This window comes from Acipenser ruthenus, chromosome 4 (genome assembly GCF_902713425.1).
Source record: "Acipenser ruthenus chromosome 4, fAciRut3.2 maternal haplotype, whole genome shotgun sequence".
Taxonomy (NCBI): domain Eukaryota; kingdom Metazoa; phylum Chordata; class Actinopteri; order Acipenseriformes; family Acipenseridae; genus Acipenser; species Acipenser ruthenus.
In genome coordinates, this window is record NC_081192.1 from 57729509 (window position 1) to 57743628 (window position 14120).

Below are 14120 nucleotides of genomic sequence, written 5' to 3' on the forward strand. Positions count from 1 at the left end.
AGAGGTTAAAAAAAAAAGTTTAGGTTACCAAAAACTGAAAAATAATGTGCATTTCAGAGTTATACAAAAAGGCCTTTTTCAGGGAACAAGTAATGGGTTAACAACTTACAGCTGTTCTGCAGCAATGGAAGTAAATTAAGCCTTGAAAGTTGATGCTAACAATTCCTACAGGTGTCCCAACTTTTGTTGATTACTTACAAACCCTCTGTCTGTATAAAAGCAGTGTTGGAACAAACTGTGTTACTACACCCTCTTAAGCATTATTTGGACAGTATTGTACTGCATGAAGTAGTATATTGCTCTCATAATGGCGAGAAAAAGGCAATTAACAAAGGAAGACAGACAGACCATTATAACCCTTAAAAGTGTAGGTCTTTCCTTTAGAGAAATTGCAAAGAAAGCCAAGGTGTCAGTGAGTACAGTTTCCTACACCATCAAAAGGCACTTGGAAACTGGAGGAAACTCTGACAGGAAGAGGTCTGGCAGACCCAAAGCCACAACAGAATCAGAAGACAAGTTTCTGAGAGTCAACAGCTTGCGTGATAGGCGGCTCACAGGACAACAGCTTCAAGCACAGCTTAACACTGGTCGAAGTAAGCCAGTCTCAGTTTCAACTGTGAAGAGAAGACTTCGAGCTGCGGGTTTGACAGGTCGAGTGGCAGTAAGAAAGCCATTGCTAAGATGGTAAAATAAGAAAAAGAGGCTTGCCTGGGCCATGAAGCACCGCCAGTGGACTACTGAAGACTGGAAGAAGGTCTTATGGACCGATGAATCAAAATTTGAAATCTTCGGTTCATCACGCAGGGTTTTTGTACGCCGTCGAGTAGGCGAAAGGATGGTTCCTCGGTGTGTGACACCAACTGTCAAACATGGAGGAGGAAGCGTGATGGTCTGGGGTTCTTTTGCTGGATCCAGAGTCAGCGACTTGCACAGAGTGAGTGGCACCCTGAACCAAAACTGCTACCACAGCATTTTGCAGCGCCATGCAATACCCTCTGGTATACGCCTAGTTGGTCAGGGGTTCATCCTACAGCAAGATAATGACCCCAAACATACCTCCAGGCTATGTCAGAACTACCTTAGAAGAAAAGAACAAGACGGTAGGCTTCAAATCATGGAATGGCCAGCACAGTCTCCAGACTTAAACCCCATCGAGCTGGTTTGGGATGAACTGGACAGAAGGGTGAAAGCAAAGCAACCTACAAGTGCAACACATTTGTGGGAACTTCTGCAACAGTGTTGGGAAGAACTTTCCGAACAATATTTGATTTCCATTGTAGAAAGAATGCCACGAGTGTGTTCGGCTGTTATATCTGCAAAAGGTGGCTACTTTGATGAGTCAAAAATTTAGATTAAATTTTGTTAAACAAAACGATTTCCATGATTTCTTTTTTATCTCCAATTGTTTATTTGTTCTATGCTTTAATTTCAGACTACATTGAGACATTAAACTGCGTAAATTTCAATAAAAACTGGAAAAATTGAGGTGTTCTAAAACTTTTGACCGGTAGTGTGTGTATATATATATATATATATATATATATTTTTTTTGTAAGACAGCAGGGAGGGGGTTAAAACCTCCCTGCAGAAAAAACATGTGCATAGGCACATTTTTGGTTTAATTGTTTTGTTAATTGTTTTATTGTTAATCATTACCTGCACCTGGCTATTATTGAAAATTAGAGCCAGGTGCATGGTTTATAAGGAGAGCAGTTAGTCTGCTCTGGGCGGCTGCTGAAGAGGGTAGAAGCCTGACTGTGCTGGTGTGTGGGTACAGCCGTAATTTAAAAGGGAAAAGGTAGAGTGAAACCTTTTTTGTGTGTGCTGTTTTGTTTTGTTTTGATACAGGTAAACAGCTTAGCTGTCCTGTTTTTAGTTTAGGTTCCTGTTTTGTTTTAGTTATTGCTCAAAGAAGAGCTAGGTGTTTGTTCTGTTTATTTTGTTTTTGTATTTTCATTAAAAATAGTGCAACCGCGCTTTCAAAAATCAATTTCTGTGTGTTGGGTCAGTGTTTTTAAAGGGGCAACGAACCGCGGAGAGGGGCGATTATTTTACAATATATATTAATTGAACTATTAAACCATTTGGGCAATTGTTTTAGATTTAGATTTGTCTACTTTTGGGATGTAATTTTTTTGTGCCTCTAGTACTACATTTAAAAAAAAAAAGTCATCCTTTTTCCATGGATGTTTTCTCTGTTTTACTCCAATCTACTTCTGTTAGAAATGTATGAAAAAGCAACGTACAGCACTTATATTTTGTAAAAAGATCAGCTGTGCCAATGCAGTTAAGATGTGACATTGGAGGAATGCAGGATCACGCTATTATTTTTCTCATGGCGACTGCATAGCTGACACAATTAGATGCCAGGCATTTTGTTTAAATTTCAACAGCAGGCAGCAAGCATACATTTATATGTAGTACACAGCATTCTAAAACAAACACCACACTATCATGAAGAAAAGGCTGCAAATGAACAATGTATGTTGGAATGAATACAACCCCCAAAAATCGAATGAACATCTGTAAACTACCAGCTTCCTGCATGATGGAAACCTATTACAGGAATACAATGTTTCATGGAATGAACACAATAACTTACAGTTGCCACCCTCCAAAACCCTCTAGTACTGCAGTATACTGACACCCCAGGGAGGGTGATATAACAAGGGTCATAAAAAATCCAATAAAGTACAAAAATTGCAGGTTAGCAGATTACAACATGAAGGATAACATCAAAGATAAAATGTTATTTTCTGCATTTTAATTGATTATTAGTATCTTGCTAGCAGTAAAGTGAGAGTAACTGTGAGAGAATTTCTGGACTGTTTAACAAGTGTGGGAATCAAATTGGCAATCCAATAGCAAGCAAAGAGTTCAAGATTTAACCCTGACTGCATTAAATCTCCAAAATCAATTCACTGGTTGATTGAGATAAACAGTTCCTTGAGTGAGGACCCCCAAAAATGAATGAGCATCTGTAAACTACCAGCTTCTTACATGGTTGAAGCCTATTCTAGGAAATTAAATATACTATCAGACTTTCCATGTGCCTCCCTGCACTCATGAATCCCGTCCACAAAGTAGGTGTTTTAAAAGATACTTATCACTTGGAGTTGTTTATTTTTATTTTGTACAATAAATTAAATTGAATTGCCATTACATTGAGTAAGGTAAATACAGTATGTGTAGAACATTAAAGCAGACCATCAAGGAAACAATTTAAAAGCTTAGAGCTTTACATAACATTTTGAAATGATCCCAACCTAAAAGCAATCTATAACAAAATGGTCCAGATGTCACTCCATACAAAGTGTTATGCAGTATATTACCAAAGCTGCTATCCACAGATATAAATTCAACTAAGCTTAAAGATGAATTAAGAAGGACTGGTAATGTTATAACTAAACTACTTAGATTGCCTGACCTAGAAAATATTTTAAAATGACATGATTTGCATTGAATGTTTTAAATATTTTGTCCTTGTTGTTTGTCTGAAATCACCTATATTCTATGACTAACCTCATCTAAGGTATGGGAGATCTTATCAAGTTGCCCTTGAAACATGTATTGAGTCATTCCTAGCGGGCATTATAAAGTGACTGAATTCCTTCCAATATAATTTCCACCCAGTACACACTTTATCCCTTGCATAAATGCTTTCAGGATTTTTTGACATGTTTAAAAGGATTATGGATGCAATAAGGTTGTTTTTTAAACCTTTTTCATTACTATGATTGACTCAGAATGTCATATTTTTCCATATATATAAGAAAAAAACTTTTCCAATTGTAATACAAATTGTTATTAACATTATTGCGCAGAAGTTATTGTGAGTATTAGATTCTGTGAATGTAAGGTGTCTGTCAGTACACTCATACATCTGTATGTCACAATTGCATTTTTACATAAATCCACAAAATGTAAATCAGTCATTTTAATATACTTTATCATGATACTACAATCTAATTTGCTTACCTCTACCACTTATCCAATTGTTATTTTACTATTTCTTATTTTATACTATTTTAAATATGTCATATACGTCATATTGTCTTGCTGATAGCTCTAATTTTAAATTTACAGCCCTAGCAAGAATGTATGTTGATGACATACTTGCTCCAATTCTTACTGGCATAATATATCAACACCCACACATCCACCCAGGAAGATTCTGTTTGAAAGATAAGACTTCAGAAGGTTAATTCTGTGAAAATAATTTCTGATACATACAAACACTTGTGACATTTCAAAATCTAACATGAAATGTACTACTATTATGACTTCTGGCAGTCTTTTTAGCGATATCATTTTGTAGTTTCTTTGATTACATGGTGTTAAATAAAATATTTAAATTATGTTCATATAATTTTTTTATTATTATTATTATTATGTCTCAATCCTAAAGTTCTAGGTGATGCAAAACTTTCGGCCATAGCTGTACATTAGCTACTGATTAGTCGGGCCACTTCTCTAACTTGATAATAAAGGATTACTAGGATTTTTTGTAAAGGATTATTAGATTGTTTGTTTGTTTCTTTGATCTCTTGTTTCTTTCAGCCTTCTTTTTGTGTAACATAAGGAAGATCTCAATATTATATCTATAAATTACATAAATAGACTAGCATATTCAGGAGAGTTAATTGAATCACAAAAATAACTGAACACCCACTCTTTCTCAAGCTGATCACGGTCAAGGCAACAATACTGTAATAGTCTAGCATTCATCTTTTCCACAAGGGAGGGCTGTATTTTGTATATATAAAAAGCCCAGATTTTGCTCTCATAAGCAAAAATGTATCATCACTCGTTGCCTAGTTGGTGTTTAAAGATCCACCTGGATCATTTACTGCCAGTTTCCTATAAACTAACTTCACATAAACACTAGTATTCATTTCTAAGGACTACTTTAGTATATATATATATATATATATATATATATATATATATATATATATATATATATATATATATATATATATATATATATTTGTACCCCTGTAACTGAAAGCTTTAATAAAATGGTAATTCCTCACCCAGCATGTGAACAGGTTTTGTTTAAAATGTTATCAATTATTTCTGGCTTTTTGTACCATGTTTTTTCTGTTTTATTTTACACGTTAGACACATACATTTCCAACACAGTGTGTATGTGTGTGTGTGTATGTGTGTGTATCTGTGTATTTAATGTATACAGTAACCCTTAAGCTGAGGGTACACTAGTCTACATGTTGCAAGAACAATGTAGAAAGGGCTACTTTTTTTCGTAGAAAATGACGTGCAAGCTATATGTTTCAACTGTATCAAAGGACTGTTGATTTTGTAGAAGCAACATTACATCATAGAATAAATCAGCCAATGAAAGTGATGTAAAAAGTCATGTGACTAGCTTCTTTGCTGGCAAAAAAAACAACAAAGAAAAATGGCAGAGAAAATGAATGCGAAGCTGGTGTGGAATATTGTCAGCAAAACTCTCCTTATCATTTTTTTTAGGGTGATTTGTTTTCCATTCTTTTTCTTTTAAAGGTGGTATAGGCAAGTAAATAAGCGTTAGTCGTCCATTCCTGGTAGTTAAGACCAATATCAGTTAATACCACGAGATCTCGTGGAACGGCATTAAAGTCAACACACTTATTGTTATAGTCCTTGAAAAAAAAAAGATTTACTATGATCAACCGTTTTAAACATAATGTTGTGTTGACATTATAGTTTATTATTAGAAATTACAAAATAAAAGCCGGTCTGGTACCGATGGTGAAGCATTAGAGCGTTCATGTTAAACTGCAACGGTATGTTAATGGTATATGTTACGTTTTAGTTCACAAGTTGTGTTTTCAGTGGTCATTTTGTCTCAAATAAAGGATTTCATTTGATACAACTTAATAGTGATGGATAAAGTGAGTTCTGCTTTTTGTTTAAAGCCGTTTGAACATCGCAGTTCAGAAGACGCAACTTCCAAATATTGTCACACAGTTACTGATATCTGATTTGTAGAAAAACAAATTCTCACCTGACATAATTAGGAATTCTGTTCAAAATAATATAATAATACAAAATAACAATTATCACATTTCAACTTATCTCTAGTTACAGTTTTATTTACACTTTTATTTACACAAATAAAACAGAAAAAACATTCAAGCCACAAACAATACATTCAGAACAAAAATGATGAGGTTAATGTAAATATTACTAATACAATCCTATACACACACATTTAAAAATGCAAGGGGACACTAGTCTACGTGTTGCTAGAAAATGTAGAATGAAACCTGTTGCTTCTACATTGTTGCTTCAAATTTCAGGGGACACTATTCTACACTGCGTAGAAATTGTAGATAGAATGTTGCTGGACAACACAGAGAAAACAATGCACAGATGATAGTTCCTATTATGGAGGGAGATCACTGTCAAAAATATTTGTATGCGTAAAAATAATTTGTACTTATAATTACAGGTACAAATCAAAAATACAAGTACACATAAAACAACAGTACAACTCAAGAAAAGTTATGGGAACAAAACACAAAGTTATGACTATGACTCAAAATGTTAGGAGTACAACTCACAAAATTACGAGTTGGCTAGAGCGTGAAATCACTGTAAAAATAGTTCACAGAGGTCACAGGACAGGCTGTTGATTGGGGGAACAATCAATGAGTATTTAACAGCGCATGCGTCCAGCACCTTGCATTGCTGATAGAAGGGAAGGAGTGGCTGCATGTTGGTGAAATGTGTAGGTGGAATTTTCAAAGCTGGAATATGGCACAAAGTCGCCCAACAGATGGACAGTCTCAGTCTCAGCAAATATCTTCTATATACACAAGATAGTCAACTCTCCATTTTTTTCCCTCCCTGCCGATGAGATGCATCATGGGAATCCAAAAAGTTCCGGTGGAGACTTTTATTCAATCTCTATAATGTAAAGTCTGCTTCATTTCCTATTCAAAGCTTTCTCTTTTGAAAACGATTGCGTTTTTTTTTAGCACGATTCGCATGGATTTGTTTAGAGACACCCCCCCCCCCCCCCCCCCCTTAACACATACGTGTTATTATTTCTACGATCGATGTTTCACTTGGCCTGACAAGAGCTCTTTATCACCGAAGTGCTGTCCAAAATTGCAGACTCTCATGAATATTCATATATCAGCAGTGCAAGGTGCTGGACGCATGCCCAATCAACAGCCTGTCCTGTGACCTCTGTGAACTATTTTTACAGTGATTTCACGCTCTAGCCAACTCGTAATTTTGTGAGTTGTATTCCTAAAATTTTGAGTCGTAGTCATAACTTTGTGATTTGTTCCCATAGCTTTTCTTGAGTTGTACTCATATTTTTTATGTGTACTTGTATTTTTGATTTGTACCTGTAATTATAAGTACAAATTATTTTTACGCATACAAATATTTTTGACAGTGATCTCCCTCCATAATAGGAACTATCATCTGTGCATTGTTTTCTCTGTGTTGTCCAGCAACATTCTATCTACAATTTCTACGCAGTGTAGAATAGTGTCCCCTGAAATTTGAAGCAACAATGTAGAAGCAACAGGTTTCATTCTACATTTTCTAGCAACACGTAGACTAGTGTCCCCTTGCATTTTTAAATGTGTATGTATAGGATTGTATTAGTAATATTTACATTAACCTCATCATTTTTGTTCTGAATGTGTTGTTTGTGGCTTGAATGTTTTTCTGTTTTATTTGTGTAAATAAAAGTGTAAATAAAACTAACTAGAGATAAGTTGAAATGTGATATCGTTATTTTTTATTAATATTATATTATTTTGAACAGAATTCCTAATTATGCCAGGTGAGAATTTGTTTTTCTACAATCAGATATCAGTAACTGTGTAACAATATTTGGAAGTTGCGTCTTCTGAACTGCGATGTTCAAACGGCTTTAAACAAAAAGCAGAACTCACTTTATCCATCACTATTAAGTTGTATCAAATGAAATCCTTTATTTGAGACAAAATGACCACTGAAAACACAACTTGTGAACTAAAACGTAACATATACCATTAACATAATGTTGCAGTTTAACATGAACGCTCTAATGCTTCACCATCGGTACCAAAACCTTTTTTTTTTGCCAACACATCATCATGTTTAAAATGGTTCATAATTGTAAATCATCTTTTTTCAAAGAATATACTATTAATAATTGTGTTGACATTAATGCTGCTCCACTACATCTTGTGACATTACTGACAAATTGGTCATTAACTACCAGGAATGGACTGATTCAAGCATTCAAAATCCTAAAAGATATAGACAATGTCAACCCAGGGGACTTTTTTGACCTGAAAAAAGAAACAAGAACATAAGAACATAAGAAGAAAATAAGAAAGTTTATAAACAAGAGGAGGCCATTCAGCCCATCTTGCTTGTTTGGTTGTTAGTAGATTATTGATCCGAGAATCTCATCAAGCAGCTTCTTGAAGGATCCAAGGGTGTCAGCTTCAACAACATTACTGGGGACTTGGTTCCAGACCCTCACAATTCTCTGTGTAAAAAAGTGCCTCTTATTTTCTGTTCTGAATGCCCCTTTATCTAATCTACATTTGTGAACCCTGGTCCTTATTTCTTTTTTCAGGTCAAAAAAGTCCCCTGGGTCTATACCTTTTAGGATTTTGAATGTTTGAATCAGATCGCCGCGTAGTCTTCTTTGTTCAAGACTGAATAGATTCAATTATTTTAGCCTGTCTGCATACGACATGCCTTTTAAACCCAGGATAATTCTGGTTGTTCTTCTTTGCACTCTTTCTAGAGCAGCAATATCCTTTTTGTAACAAGGTGACCAGAACTGAACACAATATTCTAGGTGAGGTCTTACTAATGCATTGTAAAGTTTTAACATTACTTCCCTTGATTTAAATTCAATACTTCTCACAATATATCCAAGGACCAGGGGTCACAAATGGAGATTAGATAAAGGGGCATTCAGAACAGAAAATAGGAGGCACTTTTTTACAGAGAATTGTGAGGGTCTGGAACCAACTCCCCAGTAATGTTGTTGAAGCTGACACCCTGAGATCCTTCAGGTAGCTGCTTTATGAGATTCTGGGATCAATAAACTACTAACAACCAAACGAGCAAGATGGGCTGAATGGCCTCCTCTCGTTTGTAAACTTTCTTATGTTCTGATGATGAACCCTTATTTACTTGTCTATACCACCTATAAAAAAAGAAACTTTTTTTTTTAAATCACCCTGAAAAAAACGATGACTGTGACTGTCTCTCTCTCTCTCTCTCTCTCTCTCTCTCTCTCTCTCTCTCTCTCTCTCTCTCTCTCTCTCTCTCACAATATCCCACACCAGTTTCACATTTGGCTTAACACATTTTCCCCTTTCCTATTTTTTTCTGTATCCAGCCGAGCCTGCACCAAATATCCTTAATCACAAACGAAGACGAAAACGTAGAGGAAGCACAAAGCATAAGATTCACAGATAGAAAACAGAGTAGCAATGCTGAACATGCAGTCTACATATTATATGTGCTTTTAAATATACCAGTATATATTTGATAGTGGTTCAGTACAGCTTTTTTTACTCTATCTAATGAGGTTGTGACATTCAAGATTCAATAAGAATTCTTTCAGTAAGAATATTATATACTTTGTATATGTATAAATGTATACTCTATGCTGTAGATGCCAAGTGAAATGTCACTCTGTGTTTCTTTGTCCCACTTGTCTCATACAGCGCACAGCATCAATTTGTGGTATTTGTCAGTTCTAGGTAAAAGTAAGAATTATAGTAATAAGAAAAAAAGTCCTCAATTAACAAAAATTATTATCTTGTTTTAGATATAAACCACTTAAGGGATAAATTGCATTCACGGCTGACAGACAATAGGTGAAAACAAATGTGCCTTTTTCGCCTGATTTTGGCTGATAGACCATCCTTACATACTAATCTTTCCTCCCAGAAAGCCCAGAGTTTTACCTCGCAAGAATGAAAAAATGACTAGACTAAACAGACAAGATAAAAACATAACTATTTGTTCGATTGATGCCTTTTAGTGGGAAGGATAATGAAAGCGTGGCCACAATGAATTTACACTACTTTAAAACAAAACTCTAGAGGGAGCCAAAACTGCATTTTGTGGACAGGGAGAATGCCTTTCAGAACCTTTTATCTGGACAGCTCCGCGTATCTTTCTCTTCGTCAGTGGGTCCAATGTTTTGTTACTTGCAAAATAAGGCAAGAAGATATAGAAGAATTGCTTATTTTGCGCATACTCTAATTAGGAGAATTGCATAGGATTATAGATGTCAAGACAATATATTTAAATAGAATACAAATGTGTCACCAGTTGAATAACGTTTTTCTTTTGTTAGGTGGCTACTAGAGATAGAGAGAAACAATGTCCACAATAATAATAATAATAATAATAATAATAATAATAATAATAATAATAATAATGTATTCGTTCACTATCTGTACATTATTCATACACATGGACTAAGGATACATAAGGTTAGTGAAATGTCTAATGCTTAAAAAAATAACGTTTGCTTAGAAAAAAATATGGTAGACAATAAGTTGTAATAATATATATTTTTAAATAATGAATGTTTAGTGGGAAAATGTATTATGGGATGTTATATATATATATATATATATATATATATATATATATATATATATATATATATAACATCCCATCCCAAACTGTCATTCAACATTTTTTGGCACGTTGTCTAAATTAAGAATGGAATGATAATGTTGTTTCATAATACCTACCTGGTTTGTAAAAATCATTGCGTTTTGGGGGATAAACAGTTGCACCACAATATGAAGAATAGAGGTCACCAATCCAGCGAGTATAGCCCACGTCAGTGGCAATGGAAGCATACTGTAAGTGGCAAAGAGAGTGAAGAGCACGTAACCGATACCATCCCCAAGGAGGCCATACCCAAGCCTTGATGCCAAAATCTGAGTGGCCATAGTCCCCCAAGTCACCACACCGCTGTATTGCAAGTAGCTGTGAGAGGTCGTGTCCTTCCTAACCACCACTAAGGCACATATCAGCACCTCAATGCCTGTGAAGAAGCCCAGTAAAATCCCTTTTATTGGGTCCATTGTGGCAGAAGCCAAGGTAAGGTGAAGAACCAGTAGGGTGAGCTTGGTAAGCACGTCCAGGATGTTCATGACTACAACTGATTTACGTCTCTGTCCCAAGAAGTAACGCTGGTAGAGCCTCTCTAGGTCCCTGGATTTAAAAGAGTTTCTCAACGTTGGGAAGATGACCCCTCTGTAGGTGTATCCCCAGTTAAGGAAGAAGTCCGAGTTACTCGGGGCACAGTCTAGCTGCAGGAAGCCCAAATCACTACTTGCCCTTTCCGGGAATACCTTGGTCCCACCATTGTTATGTCTGTCCCCTATTGATGTTTTGCTTGCAGACTGCTTTCTAATGCTTTGGCTGTAGGAGTCGTCCGAAGTTGTGGTTTTGGTGCTGCTTTGTTCGTGTATAAATCGTTGCTCTGTAATGTGCCTGACAGCATTTTGCCAAAGAAGTCTTTTGGGTCTTGTGCTGCTGTTACTGATCGGGGTTTTGTTAATGACATACAGCTCGTCGTTTGCACTTGAGCATTTAACTTCAGATAATTCCATTGTTTGCAATAGTTTCCGAGTACTGCTTTAATTAAAATAAAAAACAAAAAAACAAATCTATGTAAATATACGTGTTGCTTTTTTATTTTCCATTCTGAAACCAAGGGCACTTGTATCCATGGATTTGAGGATGGTCAGATTGAATAAATCTGACATAGATCAAATTCATAAAAGTCCTTTCTCCAGGAGTTTAATTTTAAAAACTGCCGCAAAATGTTGTCTCTTTTCGAGAAATATTCGCGTCTCATTTTAAATAAGCAAAACACTTCTGTTTAGTCTAGTTTACAAAGCTTTGGCTTTTATATATATTTTTTATAGGATTAACATCCAACAGAAGAACGTCTACGAACATTGTGCCCATCACTCGCAGCAGACTTAACATGTAACAACATGTATTAAACCCATTTTATCCAAGGTAATATTTAGCAGCAGTCTGTACATGATATTCAGAAGTAACTTTGAAAATGAGACGATAGTTACACACCACTGCGGTGCTGTTGCATACAATCCACGGTAAAGAAGTTTATAAACCCATTTATGCTTTCTAATTAAGTTAACACTTTTTGTTTTAGTGTATTCCATGTAGCTGCACATACAGACATTACGGTGTTATCTATTAATTAGCATAATTAGGTCTTTCCATTTGATCAATTTGATATCTGCAGTTTAACAAACAACTACAGCTACATATGTTCAAAGAAAGCATAGCTCATAACCATAACAGTAGAGTGCTTACATTTTGAAGAATCGGTCAAAATGTCTAAGTTGAATATAAATACTACATTAATCGCATGGAATTTGGTGCTAAGGTCTTCAGATTTGCTCGAAAAAATCTTCAACTTGTTCTGTTTATGTACGCTTGCTCCGTTGCATATTCTCATATTCTCATAACGAAAAACGGTTTTGACTTTGATTAGCAGTTAGATGTGTCCCATCAATAAAACCATTTATCTTCAAAATGACTTAACACCTGGCCAATGTACAGATGGCTGAATAACACTCCAGACGAGCCTCGCGACCCAAGACGATCCACAAGCAATACATTTACCACACTTACATTTAAGTCCTTCTGAACCAAATCAATACTTTTCCAATGAAAAAATAAATATCCAAATAATCATCTGACTGTAACCCTGCAGCAAGGAATGCGTTTCTTTCCCTGTGTGGGATTTTCACTGGCGATTTGTATGCAGGATAATAAAAGGGAGCCGTGCTTCCTCTCTTGGCTAGAATTAATGTTGATAGCATTAGAGCTCAGTATAGACTGGATTAGCGGAGCAAAGACCTAGGCTGAGGAGGTAGGGCAAATGGTGTCAGCTGGGTCCATCTGACGTCATCCTATATAAATACACTTGCATTCCTTTGTCATTAATGATAATACTGCAGCTGGAAGAGAGTGAGAGAGAGAGAGAGAGAGAGAGAGAGAGAGAGAGAGAGAGAGAGAGAGAGAGAGAGAGGTTGCAGGACGAAAATGTCTTGAATAAAAGCAACAATAGGAACATTTTTTTTTAGTTATTTGGCACACATGCTTTACAAGTCCACAAAGAATGATATGTTACATAAGTAAAATGACTCGTGCAGTCCTGTTAACCTGCAGACTTTGTTTGCCGGGACTTTGGACAATTCTCCGTACAGATGTCAGCAAGCCTTTCATTTCTGCAAAAGTCATGTATGGTCTGTGGTTACTGCATTCCCGCCTGCACCTAGTAGGATTTAAGACCCAGGTGAGCCTTGTGGTAGGCATGCATTCAGTGCGCGAGGCAAGCTCACATACTTGACCATCTGGCTGCACGTGCGTCTTCCCTCCCGGTAATATATATATATATATATATATATATATATATATATATATATATATATATATATATATATAGGGGAGACTGGGGACAATTATAAGGACGGTTGTAACACCTTGAATTTCTTCAATCAGATGCAAGCTAGGGTGCTATCACTCAATGGGCACATGCTCAGTTCAAATTTCTGTCTGCCGGTGGAAGAGGAGTTGTCTGTGCCAAAGCCCTGAGATGTTATCTACAAAAATCGATTTTTGACCTTGTAGAGTCAAATTTTTCCCCATTTTTTTTTTGTGATACATATATCTCTGTTATCCAGTTTATGGATCCAGGCTTTTAGCATTGTCATCCCTGATCTCTGTACTTATAATTGACACAATTGATTGCTCTTAGTTTTGTTGTTTCTTGCTGGAACCTGGGGTTTTGTAATGGCTCCCTGGGTAGGAGCCAATTCTAACACGTGTTACAATTGACCCCATACACCATTAGCTGAACTATATTCGGGAACATGAATCTTGCACTGAAGGAAACAAAATGTTCATATATCACAATTGTGACTCAGACTGACATTCTTGCTTGATAAGGTCTATAATTTTAGGGATGTTAAAACTAGAACAACAAAAAAACAATTGTATGTGAACATTTTTATTTTTCAATAAAGATACCCAGTTTTTTTTAATTAATAAAAACAAACATATTTGCTTCATGT

General features: G+C 35.8%; 1 protein-coding gene across 2 annotated transcripts in view; it reads right to left on the reverse strand.

Annotated features, from left to right (window-relative positions):
- The window catches only part of adcy8 (adenylate cyclase 8 (brain)), a 229790-nt gene extending 216933 nt beyond the window's left edge, over window positions 1-12857 (reverse strand). For both annotated transcript variants that reach the window (XM_033998810.3, XM_033998809.3), the window contains exon 1: window positions 10749-12857. In XM_033998810.3, the coding sequence (XP_033854701.2) occupies window positions 10749-11618 (870 nt within the window). In that variant the 5' untranslated portion in view covers window positions 11619-12857. The remainder of the gene's footprint in view (window positions 1-10748) is intronic.
- Between the last annotated feature and the right edge of the window lie 1263 nt (window positions 12858-14120).